Source organism: Elaeis guineensis, chromosome 13, assembly GCF_000442705.2.
Source record: "Elaeis guineensis isolate ETL-2024a chromosome 13, EG11, whole genome shotgun sequence".
Taxonomy (NCBI): Eukaryota; Viridiplantae; Streptophyta; class Magnoliopsida; order Arecales; family Arecaceae; genus Elaeis; species Elaeis guineensis.
Genome location: NC_026005.2, coordinates 3,849,113 through 3,876,968, shown reverse-complemented (window position 1 = coordinate 3,876,968; position 27,856 = coordinate 3,849,113). Strand labels below are relative to the sequence as shown.

Sequence of the window (27,856 nt, the reverse complement as noted above, 5' to 3'; positions counted from 1 at the left end):
TCTTCCGACCCTTTGTCGGTCGTCGGGCATTCCGCGATGAAGTCGGCCAGGACTGGGCCTTTAAGGCAGGTCGCGGTCGGTACTGTATGTCGAACTCGCTGAGCTTCATTATCCACTTTGCCAGTCGTCCCGATGTGTCGGGTCGGCGCAATATGCCCTCAGGGGCTGGTTGGTGAGAACCACAATGGCATGCGTCTGGAGTATGGGCGGAGTCGCTGCCGGAGACGGTCAGGGCGAAAATCATCTTTTCCGTCTCCGAATACCGGGCTTTGGCGTCGCGGAGCACTCTGCTGGTATAGTAGATAGGCTGATGAGTTCGGCTCTCATTTTTCCTGATGAGCACCGAACTGACCGCCTCGGGGGAAGTGGCCAAATAGAGATACAATGTCTCCCGACCTCTGGCTTCACAAGCAACGACGGAGAAGCCAGGTATCCCTTCAGCTCTTCGAAGGCCCGTTGGCACTCATCCGACCAAGAGAAGCCCTTCGCCTCCTCAGGGTTTTGAAGAACGGGAGGCACCTTTCAGCCGATCGAGAGATGAACTGACTGAGAGCGACGATCTTTCCGTTCAGCTGCTGGACCTCCTTCTTGGTGTTCGGATGGCGCATGTCGATGATTGCCCTTATTTTCTCAGGGTTAACCTCGATTCCTCGTTGAGAAACGAGGAACCCGAGAAACTTTTCGAGGTCACTCCAAAAGCGCACTTAGTCGGATTCAGCTTCATTCGATTTATCGTAGAGTGCGAAAAGCCTCCTCGAGGTCTGAACATGGTCTGCAGTCTGGCACTTTTTACCAGCATGTCGTCCACGTACACTTCCATATTGCGCCCGATCTGATCTTTGAAGACCTTATTGGCAAGTCGTTGGTAGGTGGCGCTGGCATTCTTCAGCCCGAAGGGCATTACTCGGTAGCAGTAGAGGCCCTTGGGGGTCACGAAGGCAGTGTGCTCCTCGTCTTTGGGTGCCATCCGATCTGATTGTACCCGACGAAGGCATCCATGAAGCTAAGCAGTCGAAACCCGGACGTCGCATCTACCAGCTGGTCGATCTTTGGAAGTGGAAAGCTGTCTTTTGGACAGGCCCGATTCAAGTCGGTGTAGTCGATACAAATCCTCCACTTTCCGTTGGCTTTCTTGACCATGACAACATTGGCGAGCCACTTGGGATATGTAGCTTCTCTGATGAAGCCCGCCTCGAGTAGCTTGTCCACCTCTTCGTCGATGGTCTTCTGTCTTTCGGGAGCAAAAGACCTTTTCTTTTGCCTCACCGGCCTCATCGTCGGATCGATATTGAGTCGGTGCGTTATTGTCTCCGGGGGATGCCCGACATATCCGCCGTCGACCAAGCAAATATGTCGGCGTTGGCCTTCAGCAGCTCTGCCAACCGTTGTCGTTCTGGGTCGGATAGTTGAGACCCGACCCATACCATTCGGTCGGGGCTTTCCGCTATCGGGATTGACATGAGTTGTTCGGCCGGCAAGCCCTGTTCTTCCTCCTCCCGTTGGTCTAGTTTGTCGATCTCAGGGAGCCCCTCAATTCGTCGCTTCGAGCGGAGATCTGGAAGCACCGGCGAGCGAGCTGTTGGACTCCACGCATCTCCCGACTCCATTTTCGATCGAAAATCGAACCAAGAGATGGTACGTCGAGACAATCGCCTTAAGGGCGTTTAGTCCGGGTCTTCCAAGTATGGCGTTATAAGCCGAGGGCACTTGGACGACCGCAAAAGTCAAATGAACCGTGCTTTATCGTGGTTCGGTGCCGACCGTCACGGGCAGGGTAATTTCTCCTTCCATCGCGATGGCATCCCCGGCGAAGCCTATCAAGGGCGTAGAGATCCTCTTGAGTCGGTCAGTTGATAGTCGCATCCGGGAGAAGATCGAGTAAAACAAAACGTTCGTTGAACTTCCATTATCTACAAAAATTCTTTTTACATCATAGTTTGTTATTGTTGTCGAGACAACAACAGCGTCGTCGTGGGGAGCTTGGATGCCCCGAATGTCTTCTTCCGTAAAAGTAATCACGTCTTCCGGGCGCAGCTTTTTCGTTGGCTCCCCTCCTGCAGACGTCTCGGGGCCCAGTCGCTTGGAAATCATATTGATGACCCCGACCGTCGGCTGATTAGTCGTCGCTCCTTCAGTCGGCTGGGGTCGTCGATCGACGACTGGTTGAGTCGGCGGGTTCCTCCAGAATTTACCGAGATACCCTCGACGGATGAGAGCTTCGATCTCATCCTTAAGCTGGATGCATTGCTCGTATTGTGGTCGTGGCCCCGGTGGAATCGACAGTACTTCCGTCGGTCGAGGTCTTTTGCCTTCAGAGGCGGAGGCCGTCACAGGTACTCTTCCCCCTCGATCTCTATCAGAATCTGTGCACGGGGAGCAGAGAGAGGATGTAGGAGTCATACCTGGGGTGTGTCGGCCTTAGAGTCTGCCGTCGGGGCGACTTCTGGTTTCGCCGTGGGGGTGAGAGCCGACCTTCGTCGGGGGCCTACTAAGTTCGGCGGGGTCCCAACTTTTCTTCGCTTCTCCTTTGGGCCCTTGAATTCGGTCAAGCACCGGTCGGAGGCTCCTTCGCTCGCGCGCATGTACTTGTACGCACGCTCCAATAATTCGCATACGTCCGGGGGAGGGTCTTGTCCAGGGAGTAAGTGAACCGGGATGCCCTCAGCCCCCGTTTCATGGCCGAGATGGCCATGTCTTCGTTGAGGTCCCGGACCTCAAGCGTGGCCACGTTGAACCGCATCACGAAATGTCGGAGCGTCTCATTTTCTCCCTGTTTGAGGGAGAAAAGGCTGTCCGATGTTCGCGGCGGCTTCCGGCTGGTGCTGAAGTGAGCCACGAAAGAGTGCTCGAGCTGCCGAAGGAGTGGATACTTCCAGATCGAAAACCGGAGTACCAGGCCCTGGCAGCTTTGCGGAGCGTGGTGGAGAAGCCGATGCAAAAGTGGGCGTCGGTGGCCCCCTGAATCATCATGAGAGCTTTGTAGCTCTCCAGGTGGTCGATCGGGTCGGTGGAGCCGTCGTAAGGCTCCACGTGTGGCATCTTGAACCGATTGGGGATCGGTTCGTCGAGGATGAGTCGGGAGAGAGGTTGGGTGGTCTGGAAGTCGACGTCATTTGAAGACTTCTGCTCGTCCATCTGCAGCTGCGCGAGCTGACGGTCGATTTCTTCGAACCTACGTTCGTAGTCGTCTGTCCGTCGGTGCTGGGAGACCCCAGGAGTGGAGTCTCCGGAGAATCCGAGAGAGAGATTGACGGCGTTCGTGGTCGCTTCTCCTTCCTCGCTCGTTCCAGCTGGGAGGGAGAATGCTGTCGGGACCGATGGGCGCACGTCGCAGCCGCCCCTCCTCCTCTCCGTGGGAGCGCTGTGGCAGGTGCTCCTGCGGAGGCGATGGAGATCGATGCGGGGTCGGCGGCTGCTCCTGGAGGGATCGGACGTGCCGTCGGTTCCCGACCGGTGATGGCGGCAGTTGGATCGCTGTTGTGGAGGCTTTTGACCGCATCCGTCAGCACGATCATCTGCGTACGATCGCCGCGATTTGCGCCTCCATGGTCACCGCGGGGTGCGGAGAGCTGGGTTCCGCCGCAGAGGGTGGAGGAGAGGCCTCTTCCCGGTGGAAGAGCGCCTCGCGACCCGGTGACCCTCGATCGCTGAGCTCTTGTCTTCGTCATCTCGAATTCTGTGGGGGGTCACAGTTCCTGGTGCTGTCGATGAAGCACCAACTCGTCACTATGAGCGTCGCTTCCCCCTACCTGGCACGCCAATCTATTGCGGCCAATCCCCTCATCGCCTGGTCGCCGGGAATGAGCGCCTGCAAAAGAAAGTCCGCACTGACCGGAGGCGGCTCCGACGGTCAAGTCAGAGAGGAGACGAGGCAACAGTGAAAAGAAAACAAGAGCTCAACGAGAGAGGAAAGAAGAGAGAGAGGGCAAGCCCAAGAGTTTCGAAGGACCTCTAGCACTGTTGCCTTCCCCGATATATATAGTGGAGCGTGGTATGGCGCCGTCATTAATGGCGCAGACAATTGAAGAATTGTCAACTCACTGTAGACTGTCAGAGTCACCGTAAAGGTGTCAAATCACCGTGGGGCTGTCAAATCTCTAGGATTGACCCATACCCTCGGTGGGATAATGCTCCTAGGCGGCAGTGCCGCATGCTGTTGTCAGGACTGACAGTCTCTGGTAGTAGTACGGTGATTGGAGGAGCCGACCGACCTAGGTCGGCGGCCACTGGGGGGGTCGGGTGGAGATTTGGACCCCTCCGATGGTCAGTCGGGCACGTCGCAGGAGTCGGCCATCGGACCCTCTGGTGCAGTCGGCCAGGAGGGCGGAAAAGGTCTGCCCGACCGACATATCCTCGTCGTAGAGAGCCGTCGATCGGTCGGTAATGGCACCGACGATCGGTCGGTCGGTCGGTCGGGTCAGGTATGCCCAATTATAAGTCGGCATGAGCGGGGTCGGTCGGTATTCCCCAACACAATTAATGTACAATATCAACAATATGCGAATTTATATTCTCATGATTTTGCCAGGGATGCTTGTGACAGTGACCTAGCAGGCCATTTGCATGCAATTTCAGGTTATCCAATTGTTATATTGGGTTGTCGATATTGGACCTAGTCCAGCTGCCCCTAGGTACCCATGTTTTAGTTGGTACATCAGCAGGGCAAAATTTTCAGTTTAATGCATGATCCATGGATGAGAGATAGATAGTGGCTAATGGTCAGCATGAAACTACAGTCCTTTAATTTGGGTTTGCATGGGTGCATGCGCATGCGAGTGTATGCATGTGTATGGAGAAATATTAGGTGGATCAGATCCCCCATGGATCTGGTATGAATTCAATTTCTTTTTTGTTCTCTTTTTTCCATTTCACATGTAATAGTAATATGTGCTAGGATGAATCTACTAGTCTACGGTGAATCTGATCTATCTAATGATTTCTTGTATATGTACATGCATGTATATATTTATATGTACCATTGGCAGTCCCATTTTAAAACTAATTCACCTTTTTTAACTCCTCCCTTCCTTAAATTGGGAAAGAAGCAGCAAGCATATGATCAAAGCCACAAGATTTATGCTTCTCAATTCTTATGTCTTCCATCTAATAAAACTAGTATATCTGCACATTAGTGATGACCGAAATTATTATTTAAGTAGAATAATAATATAATAAATAGTTCATATTTTTTTTTTTTTTTTTTTGAAGAAAGTGGAATTGCCAAGGCTCTAAGTACTAGGAGAGGATAGAGATTATAACAAGCATTAGCTTACAATCTTGGGTATTGACTAGTGGCATTCAAAAGGAGGGAGAAACAAGTAGATAGCTAGTGGGAAGGAATGTGATTCTCTATTGTACTTAAAAAATACCATAAAGTATTGTGCATGATTAGATGCTGTCCATCATAAAATAGACAGCTGTCCAAACTATCTAAATATCTCTGGAGTTTATACATTCTTTCTTTTTAGTTTTATTTTAATGCGTGCGTATGGCCGTCCATCTTAAAATGGACAATATCCAACTATGTACAGCATTCTACGGTACTTTTTGAATACCGCAAGGATTTACATCCTCATGAAAAATAGTAATTCTTAGTTAGAAAAAAAATTTATATCCTTGTGAAGGTAGAGTTAGGTTGTTGACTCTTCATTCAAGAAGGTATGATCATTATTCTTCATCCACAAAGATCCCAAGACAAGCCAAAATTAAGAGTCCCATGCGACGTTATAAGTACTGAAGCTTCTTTCTTCCTCTATTCCAACAATATCATTTTGAGGCTATGTTTGGTATATCACCGGACAATCTTGAAAGATAATATGGATTATCTTCAAGATAGATTGTCACTATTAAATTATTAATAATGTTGATTACTATATTTAGTAATATAGATAATGTTGTAGTAAAATTATTGAGAATTTTGATTGATATATTTAGTATAACAATTAGATTACTATAATGTGAAATCAAATTCTAAAATACCCTTAGTAATTTTATCCCGATGCCTTCTTTCTTCTTGATAAAAAATAATGGGAGTGGTGTGAGTGTGGTGGTGGCACGGAGAAGCAGCGGATCAGAGGGTATGGGGAATCATGGGTATGGGGAGAGGCGGCGGGCTTGCACGGGAGAGTCGTGGGGGGTGGTGGGGGATGAGGATGGAACAGCCACATGTCATAGGAGGTTGGGGGGGCACGCGCATAGAGAAGCCATGAGGGTGGTGGGGATGAGCATGGAGGAGCTGCAAGGGGTGGTGAGAGATGAGGGCGGAGAAACTGTGGGCACGTGAGAGGCAAAGGAGCCATGGGTCACGGAGGGGGGGAAGAGGAGATACAGGAGCCACGATCAGACAGCGAGGTGGAGTTGCAGGCAGGTAGGGGAGATAGAGGAGCCGCGGGTGGGGGCGCGCATGCGGAGGAGCCGCGGGTGGCACTGGGGGGGAGAGACGATAGATTTTGTGTAATTTTTTAGAGATAATTTTATCTAAAATTTTTATTATAATATTGTCAAAGAAGTGATAATCTAGATAGCCACTCCTCTCCAAAACTATTTAGATTGCCTAACCAGAGACAATGTAGATTGTCAAGGTATTTGGATTGCCATCCAAAAAGCATGCCAAACGTAGCAATCCAGTAGACCTATTTTAAATTGCCGGCGATCTGGATAGATTACCAACTACCAAATGCAACATGAGAGTCATCCTTCTTTGCCTTTTGTATTTTAGCAATGCACCTACCATTTGCCAGCAACTTGGTATACATATTGGCAATTAATAGTAATCCATAGTCTCCAAATGGACAATTAAAGAAAGCACTCTGACCTATTCCATTCCAAATCTCACCATTATTCAGTTTGTTCCTAAGTGCAAGCCATATGAAAATTTTGAAATTTTTTAGAGCTATAGCTTTCAAAAGCATTGGGCGTATAAGAGAAATCAAGCCTTAATTATTGATGAATCTATACAACGATGTATTGAGTACACCTTGCCATTAGACCATCTCCAATTATGCTTGTGTTGACTAATTGAAGAATGCTTGCAAATCTCTCACTTCTTCTAATGCATTGTTAGAAAAGAGGAGGTCCAAATATCATGCCAGAAAGGGATGTCCGACCCTTAACAAGAGTGAAATTCAAGCTAATCCAAGGGCACAAATTTCCAGAAGTACCTCTCCATAGAGCCGATGCAGTGGTCATCTTCTTCCTTCTATTTCTATTGAAGTCATATTTCTGAAATATACAGCACTAACTTGCCTTAACCATGGCTGCTTTCTATCATATAGAAGTCTCCAAGCCTATTTATGTTTGGATAGGAGAGATTAGTTGAAGTTTGCCAGATTTTTCATTATCAAATTGGAATTTTTGCAACATTCAGCAAGCTAATTAGTCTTTTTTATTAGCATACATAACTTATTATGAAAAAAAAAGGAAAGCAAAGTAGCATGTACTTTAAATATTTTTTTACTTAGAAGTACATTTTAAAATAATCCAAAATTAAATTGAATTCTTTAAATGTATAAAATAGTGTTATTAATTGTTGAATTCATAATTATTATAAATTATTATTCTCATCATATCATTTTATTATGATTGTCATTTTTAATGGGTGAACAATGTTATGGAGCATCACTTGATTACTCCACCAATCTCTAGCCAATGCAGTATTAGGATGACAATTACATGATTCAACCAATCTCTAATGAATCATATCGACCACTAAGAAATTGCACTGGCGAAATTTTGTATAAATGGATTTTCAAAATAATAAGAATATTGAAACCAAAGGAGACAGGAATATGAACCGGCTGAGAGATAAGAATTAGAATGTAACGGATTCAAGCATAAATAGGCCATCTATCATCACACGAGAGGCAAAGTCACCATCACCAAAGGAGGGGGGAGAGGTGGGAGAGGGTTTTGAGGGGTCGAGATGGTGGTGGAAGAGGGATTGGGAAGGTTTGGGGAGGTGATGGGAGAGCGAGTGGGTGAACCGACCAAAGAGGAGGAGGATGTGTGGCTGGCGCTTAGTAAATTGGGACATCCATAGCAAGAAAAATGATAGCAGAATATAGGATTTAGTGGGTGATGGGCTCAGCCTGACCACTAATCGAGCAATGAAGTTTAGTAAGGATGTAGCTAATTGGTGTAATGAGAAGAAGAGGGGTAAGTGTGTGTGTGGGTCGGGGGGGGAGGGGGGGAGAGGGGGAGAGAGAGGGGAAGCAGGGGAAACAAGAGACCTGAGAGGGTTGGCTCGGGTAGTAGATGGGATGTAAGGTGGCTAGTGGGGACTAGAGAGAGACTAGGAGGGAGGTCAGCAATTGTATCTATACAGAGGGAGAGACTTTAGAGCATGGATCAAGACCAATGATTGTAATGATCATGTGCACGCTACCAAAGGTCTCACATGCAACCAGAATCTTAGTGGTGGATACTAGCTCGCCAACTGCTTTCGGACGAACGATCCATGCATCATACATTTTCGGCTAGAGAATCTGTGAGTCCTCTCTCTCTTTTGGTCTACATCTTTTGTGATACGTATTTTGTACTTCGAGGGCTATATAGCCCTAGATAGGCACTACATCGTCAATCTTGAAGATTGATGGCTATCGATGGATGGTTATTGCTTGTCTCTCACACATCTTATGTATGTTGGCATGAAGTATGACTGTTCTGATTTTTAAGATGAATGACGGTCATCGATATTGAGATGGATGATGCGGTGACTATCCTAGATCATACAATTATTGCATACAAATACCGTATCTGATCATCCTACTACAGGCCCTCTCAATTGGGTTAATAGGATCAAGTTGGTCCATGGACCAAGGTCCTGATCTTGACTAGTCCAACGAACCAATCCTCACCACAATCCTACCTCTTAAAATGGTGCATTAGGATGCTAGTCTCGATAGTAAGAAGATTTGAAGATGTTTTTGGCCTACCACTATCTTCCATATGCTCCATTATCATAAACTTGGACCAACTCAAGCTTCATGACGATAGAACTGCCATCCTCATTCTATGACCAAGATAATTACCATGGCATTAGGATGTCATTGAAAGCAAGACTTTATAAAAAAAACCCAACTAATAGATTTGTTGATACAGTAATATTCTGTTATATTTTCACCGAGGCATGGGCTAAATCGAACACGACCCATGCCTAGTCCATAAGACTTATGCATGGCATATTGTTGAGGAGTTTTTGGTTTGAATCACATAAATACCAACATGATCTAGAGTTAGGTTGGGTTCAAGTTGAAGTCTTGAAAATCTAAACCACTTTTGGCTTATTTTTCCCCAAACTGACATTTATCCAAAGCATGTCAGCATAGCTTAATCAACCTAGCCCATCTTGTTCCAAATGAGCATCAATTAATTAACTAAATAAACTTAAGTTATATTTGTGATACGAGGTCTAGTCTGGTTGGTTAGCAAGAATTAATATTAAGTTGAGTTGAGTAGGATATTATTGCTGCCTTTTCTATCTTATTCCAAGTGAGTCAGAAAACTCAGAATCCTTGAGGAGCTTGGCTAATTGAGGTAGAGAATGGCTAGCCAAGCTTGATCAGGTGAGGCTTGGATGCTTGCAAGGGTGTGCCACCAATGTTAGCTAGCTAGAAAAGTATGAGTTGAATGAGGATAGAGGATGATGTAGGTCCAAGTGTCTTGATCTTTAAAGATTTTTACTATTGTTACACTACCACTTAAAGGAGATAGAAATATATGGGCTATAGTACTAGATTATAATAAAAAGGTATAGCACTAGATTATAATAAGAGTGTACGTGGGGCCATGATGGAAAGTTAAATTATGCCTACTCCTAGGATGAATATCTGAAGTAAAGATAAAGCTAGCATGCCCCTGGTCACCGCAGTCCGATGGCAATCAAGCTGGATATGGAGCGGACATATGACAGATAGGCTAGTCCTTTCTCTGGCAGACTCTTCAGTAGTGAGACTTTTCGGAGCGATAGATGGGTTGGATCATGGATTGCATAGAGTCTCCGAGCTTTGTCATCCTGATCAATGGCACCCCGACGGAGTTCTTTCACTTTTCTGTTGGCCTTCGCCAACATTGCCCTTTATCCTCCTACTTGTTCATTTTATGCGCTGACGTTTTGTCCCAAGCATTGAGGGCTGTTGTTTGGGGGTTGAGGCTAGAGCCCTACTGGCCTGCCCTTAGTGCCCAACCGCTCTCGCACCTTCTTTTTGTAGATGATTATCTCCTCATCATCAGACGTAAGCTCGAAATGCAGAGTTTTACCTTCATTGTCGAGACATATTGTCGATCGTCTGGGTAGATGGTGAACCTTCAGAAGTCCTCGATCATCTTCAGCCCCCGGATGAGGGTCAGGTGAAGCAGGGGCCGGATGAGACTTGAGATCTAAAGCAGACTGGGATGCTGATCTATCTTAACATTCCGATCATGAAGAGGCTGCTTCAGAGAGCTTAGTGCAACCCATGGAGCAGCAGATCAGGAGCGCCTTAAGGGATAGCAAGCCTCTACCCTCTCCTTGATGGGCAGAACGACCCTTGTGAGGTCAGTTTTGAGTTCTCTCCTGATTTGTCTTCTGGCAAACATGAATGTACCGATTTCTTACCTCAAAGAGTTGGAGCAATTTTAGGACTTCTCTGGGCTCGAGTCACGACCGTCATGGGATACACCTTCTGGTCAGGGAGGTGATTTGCCAGCTGGTGAGAATGGTGGTTCAGAGATCCAGTCCTCTTAGTCAGGAGGGAGGCCTTGATCACCGGACATACTGTCAGATTTCTTATTCAGCCAGATTCTTTTAGAGTAAGGTGATGAGGGTTCGATATGGGTGTGGAGCTAGGGGTCCCTATCCAGGCAGCTCATGGTTGCTCCTTTATTTGGAAGGAAATCTATATTTGGGGGCCCAGTGTGATGGATGAGGTCAGTTGGTTGATTAGAGATGGCCGCTTGGTTGACATGACTCTTGATGTTGGATCTCGAGATTGCCTTTTCTCGTTGGTCGACATTTTTTGTAGCAAGATGACTGCTCAGGGAGAGTTTGCGATCTGATGTCTGAGGATGGCAGGAGTTGGTGAGTCCAGAAGGTCAACCACCTATTCAAAGATCCGCTTGTTGACTAGATTCTGCCACTCCGATCCCAATTCATCCCTTGGGGATGTGAGGGTTTGCGGTCGGCCTTGCTGTCTGAAGATTTCTTGCATGACCTGATCCAGTTGTGCAGATCGGTGGTAATTAGGAGGATCGATGCGGTCTGGATCTGGAGAGTAGTTGCCCATCCAAAGTGAGGCTTTTCTTTAGAAGCTTGCCTGGGATCGCCTACCGATGTGCACTCTTCTCAGAGGAGGGGCATGGACATTCCGATCTCCTATTCGATGTGGGGCTCGTGGAGGAGTCGACTGAGTATGCCATCTTGCGCTGTCTACGGACGAGGCTGATTTGGAGATAGGTCGGTATCTATCCTGAAAGTTAAGCAGGGACTCATGGCTGGAGTCTTTCCTAAGCACGATCCGTAGAATATGACTAAAGGGAAGCACTCCCACGGCGGACAGATGATTTATATAACTTATCAAATCTGACTTTCTAGAACTGCTTTGTCTTCGAGGGTGAGGTGGCTTCTTCGCATAGATGCCTGAGAGAGTCTTGTGCCTCGCTACGGAGTACCTTCAATTTGATGCTGCCACTGTCTCCTTGATACTCCAACCCCTAGGACTCCCATGCTGCTTCTGTAGCACCCGACGTGCCTTATATATCTTCTGAGAGTCCCCTCCCTCATGGTGTGTCAAGGTGAACTTTGATGGTAGTATCAGAAAGAGCAGAGATGGAGTTGATTTCGTCATCCCGGTCCTGATGCTCGACTGCTTACGACTGAAGGGTTCCATCTTTATGAGCCTCAATCTCGAAAGCAGAACTTCATGCTGCTTGAGCTGGTATCAACTTTGCTGTATGAAAGCTTAGTATGGAGAGGATCTTCATCGAGGGTGACTTTGCTATCGTCATTATCTGGATCCAGATGGCTCAAAGCAGCAGGAGGCTCATCTATTGATCCATGATATTTAGGCTTTCTTCATCATTTTGCTGCGTCGTCCATCCGGCATGTCTATCAGAAGGTGAACATGCAGCAGACTGATTGCTGCCTTTGTGGTGGAGCATTCGGAGGATTGGGTTTGAAGGCTGGGAATGTCTATCTGTCAGACTGTGAATATTTTGTATCTTGATCATTTGGACTGCTCTCGCACCAGAATGGTGTGATCGTCTACTTGTACCCAAAAAAACTAATTAGATTGATCACCTTACAACATATAATTCTATTTATTTATACTAATACATAATAACTGCCCATAAATATTATAATTGTTCACTTCGATGGTTGCTTTCCTATGTTGATCTCCACTCCTGATGATTCTAGTAATTGCTGCATTTTTCCACCATACGCTATCATTCTACAATAATCGGATGTTAGTCATATCTTATGGGTCTTGGCATAGCTTGTATTGGTCGTCTGTCTTATTCGACCTACGATATAGTTTTTTATTTTTAAAATCTGAGACTGGTATGATTGAACAAAAGTCATATGGGGGCACTAGGAAGAAAATATGGGGCATACTTCTATTTTCCCATATTTCCTCTCATGCCATTTTAAAGCAGAAGTCCAAAAGTTAGAAACTTCTTCTATTAAAAGAGTCATTAGTCCCATAATTAGAAAACATACCGTATTCTCTTTCTTTCTTGTTTGATATACATCTAGTAGTGATCCAATACATACCCCAATTAAATTAATACATAGTTTTAAAACATAATTTTTATTTGAAGGTGTGTATTAGATCACTGCTAGGTGTATATCAAAGAAGCGTGTAACATATATCAAGAAGTCGACGAGTATTGATTCATTTGAAGATATATATTGAATTTCTAGATGACTAATCTACTAAGTATATTTTGGCTGTACGTTATATAATGGTGAACTTTATAGTTTAAAAACTATGTATCGATTTATCTAAAAAATATATTAATTTACTTAATAATTAATTTGCTCGATATATATCATCTATTATGTGGTATATACTGCTAAAAAGTATATTCTAAAAGTAAAAAAAATAAAATATATATTTTTTAATGGATTAATAACTTCATTAGTAGGAGAAATTCTCGACTTTTGGGCTTTTGATTCAAGATGGGCATGAGCGAAACATGGCAAAATAGGAAGCCCACCCTATGTTTCTTCCTCTAGTGCCTACCCCATATGATTTTTGCCTTGCATGATTGCCTCGATTTCTATTGACCAATAGCTCAAGACTTGACCTTTTGATCTGTTTTTTCACCTCACGATTGAACTTTATATATTTGACCTAGGTCTCCTTAGTATAATTTCACGGTCAAACTTTACCTACTTTTAGCAAAAGTTATGGGATTCTCACATGCTCTAATTCTATCAACTTAATCTATGTGACATTTGCTTAGGGATGATAGTTGGATAGATTTTTTCAGATACCCAATCCATTCGAATCCTAATACGACTTGTTTATCAATACCCTATAGGATATGAAAAGGTTTGAGATTTAAAATTAAAACTTAATCAAATTTGAAATTTATCCCTTGAATATGCACTACCTAAATTTGATTATATATATTTTATAATTTATAATAAAAATATATACACCACACTAAAGGAGAGTCTAAAGCTCTCCTAAGCCATCAAGTGTCAAATACTAGCTACGCCACATGTGGGATTATTTTTTTTTCCAAACTCAAGCGAAACCCCCTTCTTCCCTTCATTTCATTTTTTTTGTTGCATCTATGGCACGATGAGAGGATGCATGTCCTCTCACCGCATGTATCTTCCATCCCTCCCCTTATCCCTTCAGATAGCTCTTTCTCATTGCCACCTCCTTTCTCCCTATCTCTCTGTACACTTTTCTTCTCTTGAGTGGCACAAACACCTCCAGTCGATACTTTGGATTGCGGGCTCGGGCCCCTTTCTACTATCACTGGTCGCTAAAGATCCATGTGGTGCTCCCTTCCTTGCTTTGTTGGCCTTCTTGGATGCTGCCCTCCTTTACGAGGCCATCTCCATAGCTTTGTCACTGTCATTCTCGAACTCGACTGGCACAGGTAGCAAGCACTAAGCTTGATAAATTTCTATATGGCATTCAAATTCCCAGTCCATTCCTCACATTATGGACTTGCCCTTTTGGGTGGCCCAAAACAAATGGGTCTTCCAGTATCAGTATGTGCTCTTTTGAGAAATTGTTTGTGCACCATGGGCCATGTAAAAAATCCAATGTGGAGTGCACCACTTCGTCCAATTGGTCCACCTAGTCACCGCCTTCCAATGTGCATTTAATATCTGCAAGTCGGCTTTTTCATTTAAAACTTTATATGACAAAAATATCTCTATGTTTTAAAAAAAATTATGATATTCTGTAGTATAACATAGTCCAAGATGTTATAATATAGCCTCAGATATCATAATATGAGAGGGATATTTTTATCCAACTACTTTCTAATGCGCATTTAACGCCTGCAGATCGGTTTTTTTCATTTGAAAATTTTGAATGACGAAAATATCTCTGTTCCTTAAAAAAAAAATTGTGACATTCTGTGCACATTATAAATACAGGATGTTATAATATGGATATAGAATGTCACAATTTTTTCAAAAAATAAAAATATTTCATCATATAAAATTTTTAAATGAAAAAACCGACCTATAGATATTAAATATGTTTGAAAAAATGAAGACTACGTGAATCAATCGGACAAGATGGTGTACTTCACATCAGATTTTTACACCATCTACGATACACAAAAATTTCATATACTCTTTTTCTCTCTAGACAGTGCTAAGGGTGGGCTACATCACAACCATTACTTGATTGCCTTCTTTAATCCGTACAGAATCTCACAAGATCAGAGATGTGAGATAAAGGTGATTTTGAGAAATTAAAAAGAAATATAATTCATATCCTCATCATGAATAAGAACGGGAAAAGGAAAAACTGCATGTACTCCAGGGCTTTGATGTATTAGGTCTTCAAATTAATGATGTAGGCTGGGAAATCCCTTTCGTTGCTCAATCCCATTGTCAAAACAAAGTAGTGCTTCCCTGGTGGTCCCTTTTCTTACCAATTAAGGTTTGGATTGGAATCAGCATGTTTGGGAGTAGTCCCACGTGAGATGGAAACTCAGTCTGATCCATCTTTTAGTTTAGGTTTCGGACTCGGAGGTGGTGGCGCTGGCGACAAGGAGATGGGGCAAAGATCGGGTGTGGGAGGGCGTCGCTGTAGATAGATTTGAGAGCTCGAAGCTTGGAGGACGCATGAGACGAGATCGAGAGCTAGAGAGAGAGAGAGACCCTAAGGGATTAAGACGGCATCGACGACGAAGAGGAAGAGAAGGGGAGGCAGAGATCGGGTGTGGAAGGACATTATCGTGGTCGGATTTGAGAGCCTGGAGCTTGGAGGGGGTGTGAGACGAGATCGAGAACTCGAGAGAGAGAGACCCCAAGGGATTAAGGCGGCACCAGCGACAAGGAGGAGGAGGCAGGAGGGGGAGGAGGGGAGATGGAGATTGGGCATAGGAGGGCATCGCCACGGTCGGATCTGAGAGCCTGGAGCTTAGAGGGGGTGTGAGAGACGAGAGCGAGAGCGAGAGAGACCCTAAGGGATTAAGAGATCATGATTTGTGGTAGATCTGTAGTTTTGTTTTTATTGGTCGAACCGGACTAGCCCAGCCCAACCCATCTTAACCCAAGCGGGCCAAAAAGCCCGATTGTTATTTGGGCTAGTAATATAGCAGCCCAGCCCATCCCATTTTCAGGATTGGGCCGGACCGATCCTGTGGGCCAAGCCCATTTTGATACCTCTAGACATGGCCATATATTCGACAATCTCTCTCACTCCCCTTTCTCTCTCCTCTCTCGATCTACCATTTTTTCCTCTCTAGTTTTGAGTCAAGAAAATTTAGGGAGAGAAGGAGAAATAGAAGAGAAGACCATGGCTCTGATGGCCATCACGGCACTGCTGAAAGGAAGAATCTGATAAGACATTGCCAGAAAAGAAGAGGCTTTGGTTAAGCATGGCTTGGAGAGGGGAGAGGCATGGCTTTATATCTAGTGACCTCTCTCTCTCTCTTGATCTGCACTCTTCTCCTCTCCTCCCTTTGGTTTTGAGTCAAGGGAGTTTAGGGAGAGAGAGAAGAAGAAGAGAAGGCCATGGCTTCAATGGCCGTCGTGGTGCTACCGAAGGGAGAAATCCAATAAGAGATTACTTGAAAGTAGGAATGTTTCAAAAATATCAGTGGTTGAGTGGCCAGAATGGCTATTGGAGGGATTGAAAATGGTGGTCAAGATAGACATGACCGAAGATAAAGATGATGGTCTTTTTTTGCCTCCATTCTCTATTGTTTATTTTTTATGTCATTATTTCTCTATTTTTACTATTGACTTCCAATTTATGCATGGGTTTTAGTTTTTCGATGATTTAAAAAATATACTATTTTTGTTTATTTTTTTTTTGCTGTCTTCTTCTCTTTTCCTTTTATGCTCCATGTTGTTGCCGTTTTATATCGGAATTATGGAGTTGGATTTCTATTTTAGGATTTTGTGGAACTTTTATAAAAATGGAAACAACAAATGTTTGATAAATAGTAAAATAATAAGACAAAGGAAGGGAGGGATACGTGGCTATTTTTTTCCATTTTATGAGAGAGAGAAAGGGAGGGAGCTTGAGAGAACATGGTGAGAGGGATGGGGGCGGGGGGGTGTTTTAATCTAGGTACCGAACCATTATGTCCCTTTTGTTTGTAAAATTTGGTGTGTTAAGTCTTTTATAGCTTTCTTACTGATTTTCTTTTTTTTTTTTTTAGTTCAATGATTTGTTGTGAAGCTTTAGGTGTTGCAGGATGAGCGTCGGGAAGATTGCGTTGGAGGAAAAATGGCAATACCTAGAAATAGAGATTAGTTTATGAAGATATTGGAGGTATATAGTAGAAGAAATATATTGATCACTCTATTTGAAGTTATACAATTTTATGAGTACTTTGTCTTCCCTTAAAAAAAGATTTTTTTTTTTTTTTTTTTTTTTAAGTTTGAAGCCTTTGATTATAGTATAGATAAGAAATATAACAGATGATGGAAAATATATGCCATCTTCTCCTGTTGTGTCTACATACCATGCCTACAGAGGCTTGAACCCTATAAAGAAGTATATTGTAGATTCAAGATGTCATTGGACCGAGCTATCTTGTCATTGGTAAGATTGAATTTAATATTTATACATATGCTTGGTATGGTATGTGATGTAAGGTCAAAGGTGCGCTTATGGTTCTTAGATTTTCCAAGGTAGCCTTTAGTTTATTCATTGCATTTTGCGGTCATGGATGAAATCAACAAAGCAAATTTTTAGGCTTTATACTTCCCATATTTGATAATATCAGTTTGCTTTCTTTTCCTCTTCCTTATCTCTTTAACTCAAATTAAATACCAAGTACTTTAAATTGAATTTATTGGAAGCATGCTTTTTGTTGCTATTCAGTGATAAATATTTATGGTAGACCTCGTAGTGCAATTATCTTGGTGCTCAATTGATTATATGTCATTGTTGATATCTATGATGCAATCTTTGAAAGCCAGGAAGTTTGAAAGAGCAAATATGGACTAATATGATACAATGAAGGAAGGAATTTCGTATGGACACAATTGCTAAGGTAACCATCCTTCCTTATAAGGTACAGTTTGCAGCTTCGTTCTCAATATGTTTTACTAGTAACTTGCAAAAAGCATTTAGATAACTTTGTCTTCTCCTCTTTCTTTGTCTTAATAAGTTCCTAACGGATTGCGCAGTAAATTGGTATGCCCTCTTTTGATATTTTTGCTCCAAATATAATTGTTTATATATAAGAATTGGATGTGCTTTCTTAATGCAGATTATAGTGACTTATGTTTTAGTATGGAAAAATAGTAAATTCATGTTAATATTGGTTTACTAGAGTTGAACGGCTTATATTATTTTTTCCCTTTGAGGTCTTCAGATTATAGATTTATTTCATTTCTAAAAGATTCACAGTAAACTTATCAAAAAATTGATCGAAATCTATTACTTTTTTGTAGATTACTTTTTTCTATTATTTGATGGTTCAAAAAATTTATTATTATCTTGAGGTTAATTTGATTTCGAAATTGACCAGCTTGAAAGTAATTCAATAATGATACAAATGTATTATAAATTTGATTTAAAAATTATAAATTTTTCTATAATCTCAATAAATCTTTCAACAATAGAAATGATATTTAGGATGTAGACATATATATTTTTTTATATTAGAAAAAGACATGAGTTAAAACCCTCTATTTTTTAGAGGTGACTATGTACTTTTAGATTTTATCTATTCAGATATTTATTATATTTTACTATTTATTGAGTTATTGATAAACAAAAAATTATAATATTTTTATTTTTTATTTTTTAAAATTTATTAATTATATTATTTATTATTAGAATAAGTTAATTGAGTGATTTTTTTATCATATTTTTATATAATTTTATTAATTGAGTGATATTTGCTCATATGACTTGATCGTGGAGTATTCGATCATTTAGATAATGCATCTCCTTTTATCATATTTAGCTTTCTAAATTAGTTTATATAGGTTTTTAAGTTAAGATAAAAATATTATTCTAAAAAAATATAATATATATAATACTAGATAAATTTAAAAATAAAAAAATATTATTTGATAAAATTTTTTTAATAATTTTAGTTTCATAGTATGTCTACCTATAAATATATTAAAATTTAGGATTTTGAATCCCATACTTTAAAATGGCCTGAGGAATGCCCTAACAGTAAAGCATGGTTCCAATTTATCTTAAAATTGGTTGATACATATTTTTTTTTTTACCAAAAAAAAACATATATATAAATACCTAACACAAAACCCTTCCCCGCTATCTATACAAATCTACGATACAATAAACGAGAGTCGGGCCCTCTTAAGACGCCACGTGTCGAGCTCGGATTGGTTTTTTTAATAAAGCAGGGCACTATTTTATTTTGGTTTTTGGTTTTCTTCAAACCCTTCTCGAGCCCTAGTGAGCGCCAACCTCCTCGCCGCCACCGCCTTGCAGAGCCCTCCCGAATGCCCACCTCTTCCCTACTCTCCTAGCCGTCACCCCCCGTTGGTCTCCGTCGTCGCCTTCCTCCCCATCATTACGGCGTCGGCCATCCCCTCTCCAATCTTCCTCAGGTGCGTTCTTTCCCACGGATTTCTTTAACACTGACCTCCTCTCTGCTCTCCTCGCCACCACCTCCCACCGGTCTCCGCCGTCATCTGCCTCCGCTTCCCACATCTCCGAAAAAGAAAAAGAAATCAAAAGGTTTTTCTTTTTAATTTTTCCACCTTTCCTTTGTTTTCGTTGATTTTTTCTATATTCTTCCTTTGTTTTCGTTGTTTTTCGTCAGTGTGGGATTGTGTGAACTCGATTGAGGCTTCTGAGGAGGGAAAGAACAGGGGAAAAAGTGAAAGGTAAGACCTTTTCCCACATAGATTGATAATTTTTTTTTTTTTCATTTCGAAGAAGATCTGTAGGGAAGGAGAGCACCTGAGGGAGATCGGAGGGGTTTCTTAGCTTCCGATTGTGGTTTTTTCTCAAGCATATGGGATTTTGTGCGAGTTGTGGCGGTGTGAGTTGGTCCCTTGAGGATTTGAGAGTGATAATTTGTGGGGTGTGGGGGATTTTTGATCGAAAGGAAGCATTCTTCTTTGGCTACAATGTAACTTTATTATAAAGAGTACGGTTTTGGCTCTATTCTTTTGAGCTTTAATAACGTCAGCCGCTTCTCCTTCCCGTCTCTAAAGGTCACTATGGCGGGCAAGAAGAGAAAGGAACAGCAGCAACAAACCCTACGTCACCGGGAGGCTCTCGATGCCGACGATTTTGTTGTCTCCAAGAAGCGTGCTCGCCCTCCGAAAGACCGCCAACACCAGCGAGAAGACAAGGTCCGCAATCCCCTACTTCCTCTCTTTCCTTCTCTTTGTCGATATGTTTCTCTCTAACATCTCTTTTTTTTTTTTTTGATTTCTTTCTCTACAGTTGATCTCTTCTGATCTTAGCTCCAAGATCCTAAAGGAAGCCCTCCAACAGCAAAAGGAAATCCTTCAAGAAGACGAAGAGCGGAACCCCACTCCCTTCTCCGCCGTCTCCGGCGACCCCTCCGCCGCGTTCGACAGCGACACGGAAGACGTTGATGGCTTCGATGGGTTCTCCGAGACACAGAGCCAGTATGATGTCGGCGAGGTAGGTTGGATTTCTTCTCCTTTTCTCCCGTTGTCGACACAGGATTTGGGTAAAGTTGAGTTTTTCTTTTTTTTCTTTTTTTCCCTTCTATTTCTTTAGGTCGAAATTGATGAGGAGGATGAGAAGGTTTTGGCGGCGTTCATGTCCAGTAGTGCTGGTCCCCAGCCAACACTGGCGGATCTCATCATTCAGAAGATCAAAGAAAAGGATGCCACGGTTACCGGTCGGTTCACTCTTCCAATTTTTAGATCATTGTGATGTTCTAAATTAATGAATCTTGTCAAAACCAAAACTTCGTGTGCTATGTGAAAAAACTGGAAACTTGTCTTATTTAAGATTTTCGCTTATGACCAGCTTTTTACTCCTATACTATTTGTGGCAATTACTCAGGAATTTTTTGTTTCTTTGCAGGAATTATGAGGATTTGTTATTTAAAATTGTCATGTAGAAGAACCCATATTTAATTGTTGCTTTTGCTAAACTTCTTGTAAAGGCTTGCATACTCTGATAGCTACTCCTTGTTCATGCCATTTATTCTTCTATGCAACTTAGGATGACATAACAAAACCATCTTATTTTAGCTAGATAATATCCAACACCTTTTGCCTTGATGTTACACATCCAGCTTGTTTCGAAAATTCTGAACCTGGCTCTGGATTCTGTTTTTTTCTAAGGCTTAAAACTGCAAATGGAAAATCATGACAGCATTGATCTGAATGCTGAAAATATTTATGCCAAGTTATTTCAATATTTAATTTTCTCTAATATTCAATTTTGGATCACGTTGCTTCAAAATCAGATAGTTGCAAGAAGCACGATGGAAACTGTGACTTGCTATTCCTTACAAACAATTTGTAATGTTTAAATAAGCAATGGCCATGGTTTTATCGTAGGCCCCTAAAACCTGTGAAATTATCCTGTATATGCTTGCAAGATTTTCAACTATCTTGTTATCATCCTCCTTTTTATTTTTTCTTGTACTTGTTGTTAGCTTGGTTAAATTATGTAAACTATTGAAACAGCAACGGCGACAATGAGGTGGAAAACATTATTATTGGAGTTGATCGTAGTATCCTTGCATCATCAGTCACTTGAATTACTATGTCTTTTGATGGATTAAAGGGCATAACATATTTTTGTTTTTATTATTCTCAATATTTTAAATGGTTAAACTTATTTTTGTTGCCTTCTTTTTGGTCACAGAAGCACGACCCCTTCCTAAACTGGACAGTGGTGTCATAGACCTATACAGGGGGTATGTTGGCCATCTTTATTTTGATTAGCAATTCTCGTGTCTTATGTCATGGTTATAGTTTTATGATATTCCATGAATTGCAGGGTTGGCAAGCTGTTAAGTAGGTATACGAGTGGGAAAATTCCTAAGGCATTTAAACACATTCCAGCACTAGAATTTTGGGAAGATATATTATATTTAACAGAGCCAGAACATTGGTCTCCAAATGCAATGTATCAAGCAACAAGATTATTTGCTTCAAATTTGAGTGTGAAGAAAGTCCAGCATTTCTACAATCTTGTTCTACTCCCACGTGTGAGGGAGGACATCAAAAAGAATAAAAGACTGCATTTTGCTCTATATCAGTCACTGAAAAAGTCCCTCTATAAGCCAGCTGCCTTCTTCAAGGGAATTCTATTACCATTATGTCAGGTATGCAATCATTATTGTATGGCATCATCTCAATCATTATTCTTTATCACTTTTCCTATTTCATTTCCTTCTAGTGTTTTTACCCTTTTTTTTGTTTCTTTTCGAATCTAAGATTGTTCTAATCCTAGCAACTTGGCAGGACACTAGTTTCTAGGATGCAAGACAAATTTCTTTAAAAAAAATCAGGTGCTGTTTTTGTCATAAACTAAGAATTCTGTTTTCCCAATTTGCAGTCAGGGACATGCAATCTTCGAGAAGCAGTTATAATTGGAAGCATCATTCAAAAAGTTTCTATTCCTCCTCTTCATTCTAGGTAAGTTATATCCCTTGTGGTTTTAAATTTGCAATGTGGTAGGTAATCTTTGTTGATGGAATTTCTAAAATCTAAATACTGGTTGAGATATCTGACTGTAACTATGTGGACCCACAGTGCGGCTTTGATGAAGCTGGCAGAGATGGAATATTGTGGCACGACCAGGTAACTTGATTCTAACTTAATTATTTTACCTCCTTCAGATCAATTCTGATTATGTCTAGGAAAGTTCAGCTACCATCATTATAAATTGAACATATTGGGGCTGATTAATCAGTTTATGATTTCCAAGTTTATGTTGCATTTTTCTAAACTTGATGAATATATAATAGGCTCAAGGTTGTTTAACACATGAATTATAGGTGAAAAAGTTAATTACACCTACTAATAAAACATGAGCAGTTGAAAATTGATATTCGTAACTTTAAAAACAATAAATTTCAGCGATATATTTTTGGCCATTTCTATGAGGATGAAATTAATAACTAAAGTTTATCAAGGCATCTGAATATGGACCTTTTTGTGGTATGCTAATGTTAGGCTAGGTGTAGGTTGTCATTTCTCTTTAATATCTTGATTATAAAAAATAGATGTAATTATAGAATGAGAATCACATTCCAATGGTATTGGTGGTAATTGTAAACACTAAAGTTATCTTGTAGAAAGAGATTTTAAATGCATGGTATCTTGTTATTATTTTAATAATATATCAAACTTATGCCATATGTGGTCATGACTGTCTATGCTTACTTCATGTTCACACCCCCTTTCTTTTTTCTTTTGTAATATTAAAGTACTTAGTAATGCTGCAGTGACATCTTTTTGCATGAGGTCTCATCCGAATGTTGATCAATATAACTTTTTAAAGTTTAATGAATTGACTCACCACCATGGTGAAGCTATTGGAAATTAAAATAAGGCAATTATATACGGTTGATGGTCAATGCCGATACAAGGGCTTGCTCATCATTTGCAAAGGGCGAGTTGTTTCCTTTATTGATGTATATTCATCTTTGAAGATGATGCCAGCAGTATATGATTAAGTAGACTATTTAGCTTTCTATTTGTAGGCCTTAAACCAAGAAGGTGGAAGGATTCTAGCTAAGGGATCCTTTCTGGACGAGAATAGCTGTCTGTTATCCGTCATACCATGGAATTTCAAACCATTGTTTTGGATTTTTCTTAGACTTAAAGTCCTTTAGTTTTCACATTCGTAAAAGTCACAAATCTTTCATGGAATTCTAAAGCATCCTATTGTAAGTTTTGTATGTCCCAATGAGAGGAACAATCATTGCTTTATCTAATACAACAAAGATTTTTCCAAGGAAAGGAAAAATTTTGTAGTTTCTTTCCTCTTGGTCAAGGCAACTCTTGTGGGACATGCGGCATTATTTAAGAGGGTGACATATGATCTATGAGAGATAGAAGATGATTTAAATTATCTTTCAGGGAACCATGCAAAGCAAGGGTTGAAGTACTGGTTCCATAGTGGGACCCTACCATTATACAAAACTATACCATACCAACACATGACATGCTGGGACAGCAATGATGTGTCAGTATGGACTAGTACCAAGGGGCTTACTGGTATGAGTTCTCTACCAGTATATTATTGTATCATTGGTGTAGATATCATCAGTCAGTACCATTTATGTATGCTGACAGTAACGGACAACTATAGTGGAGTCAAATTCAAGCACACAGCAAACATTACATGTGATGACCTTAACAGACTGCTATATTTGGTTTTGACTTTGCAATGTATATCTTTTTGCTGCTTGCAATATAATTCTATATAATAATGATTGCCCTATTATTTGTATTAGAGTTTGACATACTACATTTTCACTTTGGATTTTGCAGTTATTTCATCAAGCTATTTTTAGACAAGAAATATGCCTTGCCATACCGAGTGCTTGATGCTGTTGTTGCACATTTTATGAGGTTCCTTGAGGATGAAAGAATCATGCCCGTAATATGGCACCAATCACTTCTTGCATTTGTGCAAAGGTTATCAATCTGAACTCGCACATTAAGTTAACCACATCAGCGGAATCGGCTTCATATTGTAGTTTCCCTTTCTATGAATTTATAGTCAATTATTTGGTGATGGTTTTTGTTATAAATTTAATGCCTTGCATCTTCTGTTATAACTATAGTTGATTAATCCGACTCAGATACTTACATGTCCTTTTTTTTTATCATAAGAAATGTTAATTTTAATAATCTTGAGAGACAAGATGGCCAATACGGCCCAGGGCAAACCTAATTGGTCAAGTAAGCAAAATATTAAAGATGTAATCGACCAATACCATGAATACAATTAGTCTTGTTATGGCTTCATGGAAGCAGTTCTAACCCAAAGGGTCAAATTGGGCATATGTTATCTCAGATTTAGGTCTTTGAGGGAAGCTAAAATTATTATGAGATCCTCATCCTGTTGACACATTGTTAGGCAATCCTCATTGGTATTAATTGCTTTAGCCTGCTAATAGCATAAATTGATTTATATCTTGTTGACACATTGTCAAACAATAACAAAAGAGATTGTTTTTTTGTTGCATTGCTTTCACATTCAAACTCGTAGTTGCCATTTCAAATTTATTTTATATAGGATCTGATTTAATATGAAATAGTACCTACGCTAATAGAAAAGAAATTATTTTATGGCTCCTCGAACTTTCTGTTTTAGAGTGATTATGGTCTATCTTGGTATAACCTGTTAATATTTTTAAAATATTTTTACCAGTAGATTAATTTATGCTTACAATTGATCTTTCACAGGTACAAGAATGAATTGGAGAAGAAGGACAAGGATAATCTTGTTTGTCTAATTCAATACCAGAAACATCATTTGGTATGATGCCAATACTTGGTTTCAATAGTGGCCTTGAATTGCTTTTGTAGGGCATACTGTAAGTAGCTGATGTAATGATTTTTATCTACATAGGTTACTCCTGAAATCCGTAGAGAGCTTAAAAATAGCCGAAGTCGCGGTGAAAAGGAGGACGATGCCATGTCAATATATATCCTTTTCTCAAAATTTCAAAACAAACTCAAGTCAGCACTCAAGTTTACACAGATTATTGTAGATTATATTATTGCCCATATAGTTTCTAAATTTATCTTTATTTATTTATTTTTTACTCTATCTTTTGGTTTTTGGGTAAGATTATTTTTATATGTTCCTTATGGATAATGTAGTTTTGGTAGAATTGGAAGGTAATATTATACAATAATACCATTTAATCCTTCAAGATGTTGGAAGGTCTGATGGAAGGTTTGCTGAACCATGCTAAACAGACCGATTCGGGGCATACCAAACCCAGCTGGTCGGTTAAGGCATGATTTAATCCATTGGTTCAAGATGGAGAAAGAGAGAGGAAGAGAGAGAGAGAGAGAGAGTTCAACTCATCCATAGGGGGTCACCCTTATTTTGTTGAGGGCTTTCGCGCGCGCGCGCGCGCGCGCGCGCGCGCACACTCTCTCTCTCTCTCTCTCTCTGTGGCTCTCCTTTTGTCGGTATGCCCTGGAGCAGCACGGTACGGATCCATAATGCACCAAACCAATTGCTGGCCAGTACACCCTGTGGCACCGGTTTCGCAAACCGTAATCTCTAATGTATGCGAGGTGAGCTATTTTAGGAAGTTATGCATTGATTCTATCATCCAAGTAGAAATTATCTTTAACATTAGATGCATTAGGTAAGGCTAATTTCTTCCTTGACATTATATGGAATACCTACTATTTAGTCATTGGCTACTGTTGATATTTCGGTGGGAGGCTGAGCAAGTTCAAATGACATGTCATAAATGCAATTGAAGATTTAATCAAGTGTTTAAATGACCTATATCAAATCTATCGTGAAGCAATTGGCAAAGGGTGTTTTTATTGGAAGCATAGATGACTATGTTCATTTGGAGAAGGAACAGTCTCAAACACGAGGCAAATGTTTTATTGATCTTTTTGAGGTGCATGTCTAGATGATTTGAAGCAGTGTGAAAGGGTTGTGACAGCTCAGCAGTGTGAAAGGGTTGTGACAGCTCAGTAAGGTGGATGACTAGGTGGTTGTTACTATTCAGGAGAGGGGCATTTCTACTAATTGGAGTTATCTATTAATTCATAAATAATTCTTAGGACCTTTTTCCTCTGGTCGGAAATAAAAAAGATTGGCTTGGTTGTAATCTCTTTTCTGGAAGGAATTGCATGACATGCATCAAAGGTGTATGCTTGTAGTGTCCATAAGGTCTCTGATTGGTTCCTACAATTGGAAAATGGAGCAGGTTTGACTTGTTTCTGAATTCATTAATAGCGGTCTGCATCCAATGCAGAAAAAGTCCTATCCCCATACACCCCTCATCCACCAGAAAATAAAATTAAAAACAATTGGGAGAAGGAAAAATAGCAAAAAAATGGTAACACTTATGATTAATGCGATCCATGGTTTTATCTATGTACAGAATTTGTCTGATAATGTGCTGAACTTTCCTTGCTTTGGATTATATAAAATTTCTAGAAAATTTTATCCATTTTGTTTTGATGTACATGAATATTCTCTGGCATCCAAAATTTCTTTTTGCTATTTGAATCCAGAACTGATTGCAACTCTTCTTTGAATTATTTTATCATGTTTCCTTGACGTGATTTACCTTCTGTTTCCATTATCAATAAACCAATTGAGGAAGATAGGTGGAATTTCCCAGAAGTTCCTATGGAGGAGGATTAAATGGTTAGGTCCGCTTTTGGCTATCATTTGAGCATTTTGTCACTTGTTTTTTTTTTTTGTTTTTTTGTTTTTTTTTTTTGTTTTTGTTTTTGTTTTTGTTTTTTTTGTTTTTTGAATCAATTCATGCTTGGTATTCGTTAATACTCTTTGTTCTTTCATTGTTCGATATCGCAGATGGTACGTGTCCAATATTTTGAGCTCATTTGGACTGCTGCAAAGGGAAATAGTTTGATAACTTGCACTTGGCCGTTGATGGTGATTCTGTTTGTGGACTTACAAATACAGGCATATGCAAGTTAAAGCCAATTTTCATGGGATCCATGCTGTGACCGGCCATTCTTTTTTTTTTTCTTAAATGTAATGATGTTCATGTTGTTGCGCTCTCCCATCATAAATTAATGCTTGTTTTTATTTATTTATAATGAAGGGCTTATTGAGAATGAAATTGCTGAGGAGTTTACCCGGACCCTTAATTTAGGCGTGCGTTCATTTGTGAGATTAGTGATGCCACATGTAATTATAAAGCTAATTCTATACTCAATTTCCATTATTCTTGGTTTTTGTAGTTTGGGCATTCTCCTAGGTGGCTCCAGCCCGCTTGCATTCCTGCTTGTCAAGACTGCAATAGTTTCTGACCTTATAATCCCAAAATATTACCGCATTATACTTCACTTTCTAGGTTGGCGATCATGTAGTATCTCTCCAAACTTTGCCTTTAAGACTGATGGTCACGATATGATGGATTGTAAGCTGAATCTTGCTTGTGTATTGTGTATCCCATATCTGTAGGAGAATTGGTTTAGTTTTTCTTAATAATTTGGAGCAAGTTTGGGTATTCCCCTTTTCTTTATCTCCTCATTTTACCATAGTTT

The 27,856-nt window shown here is 40.8% G+C and overlaps 1 protein-coding gene across 2 annotated transcripts; it reads left to right on the top strand.

The window, feature by feature from the left end:
• The first annotated feature begins 19,085 nt into the window (after nucleotides 1–19,085).
• LOC105060587 (bystin) lies at nucleotides 19,086–27,549 on the top strand. Of its 2 annotated transcripts, XM_010944363.4 has the most exons (14): nucleotides 19,118–19,358; nucleotides 19,444–19,507; nucleotides 19,841–19,981; nucleotides 20,076–20,279; nucleotides 20,379–20,502; nucleotides 21,483–21,534; nucleotides 21,618–21,945; nucleotides 22,179–22,258; nucleotides 22,376–22,423; nucleotides 24,122–24,268; nucleotides 25,043–25,115; nucleotides 25,209–25,284; nucleotides 26,908–26,987; nucleotides 27,159–27,549. In XM_010944363.4, exons 3-13 carry the CDS (start codon nucleotides 19,847–19,849, stop codon nucleotides 26,982–26,984), a joined length of 1,344 nt encoding a protein of 447 aa, XP_010942665.1. In that variant the 5' UTR covers nucleotides 19,118–19,358; nucleotides 19,444–19,507; nucleotides 19,841–19,846; the 3' UTR covers nucleotides 26,985–26,987; nucleotides 27,159–27,549. The 2 variants fall into 2 exon arrangements, with proteins under 2 accessions (XP_029116418.1, XP_010942665.1); XM_029260585.2 differs by lacking the exon at nucleotides 19,444–19,507 and having other exon boundaries at nucleotides 19,086–19,228; nucleotides 27,159–27,429.
• Nucleotides 27,550–27,856: the final 307 nt, after the last annotated feature.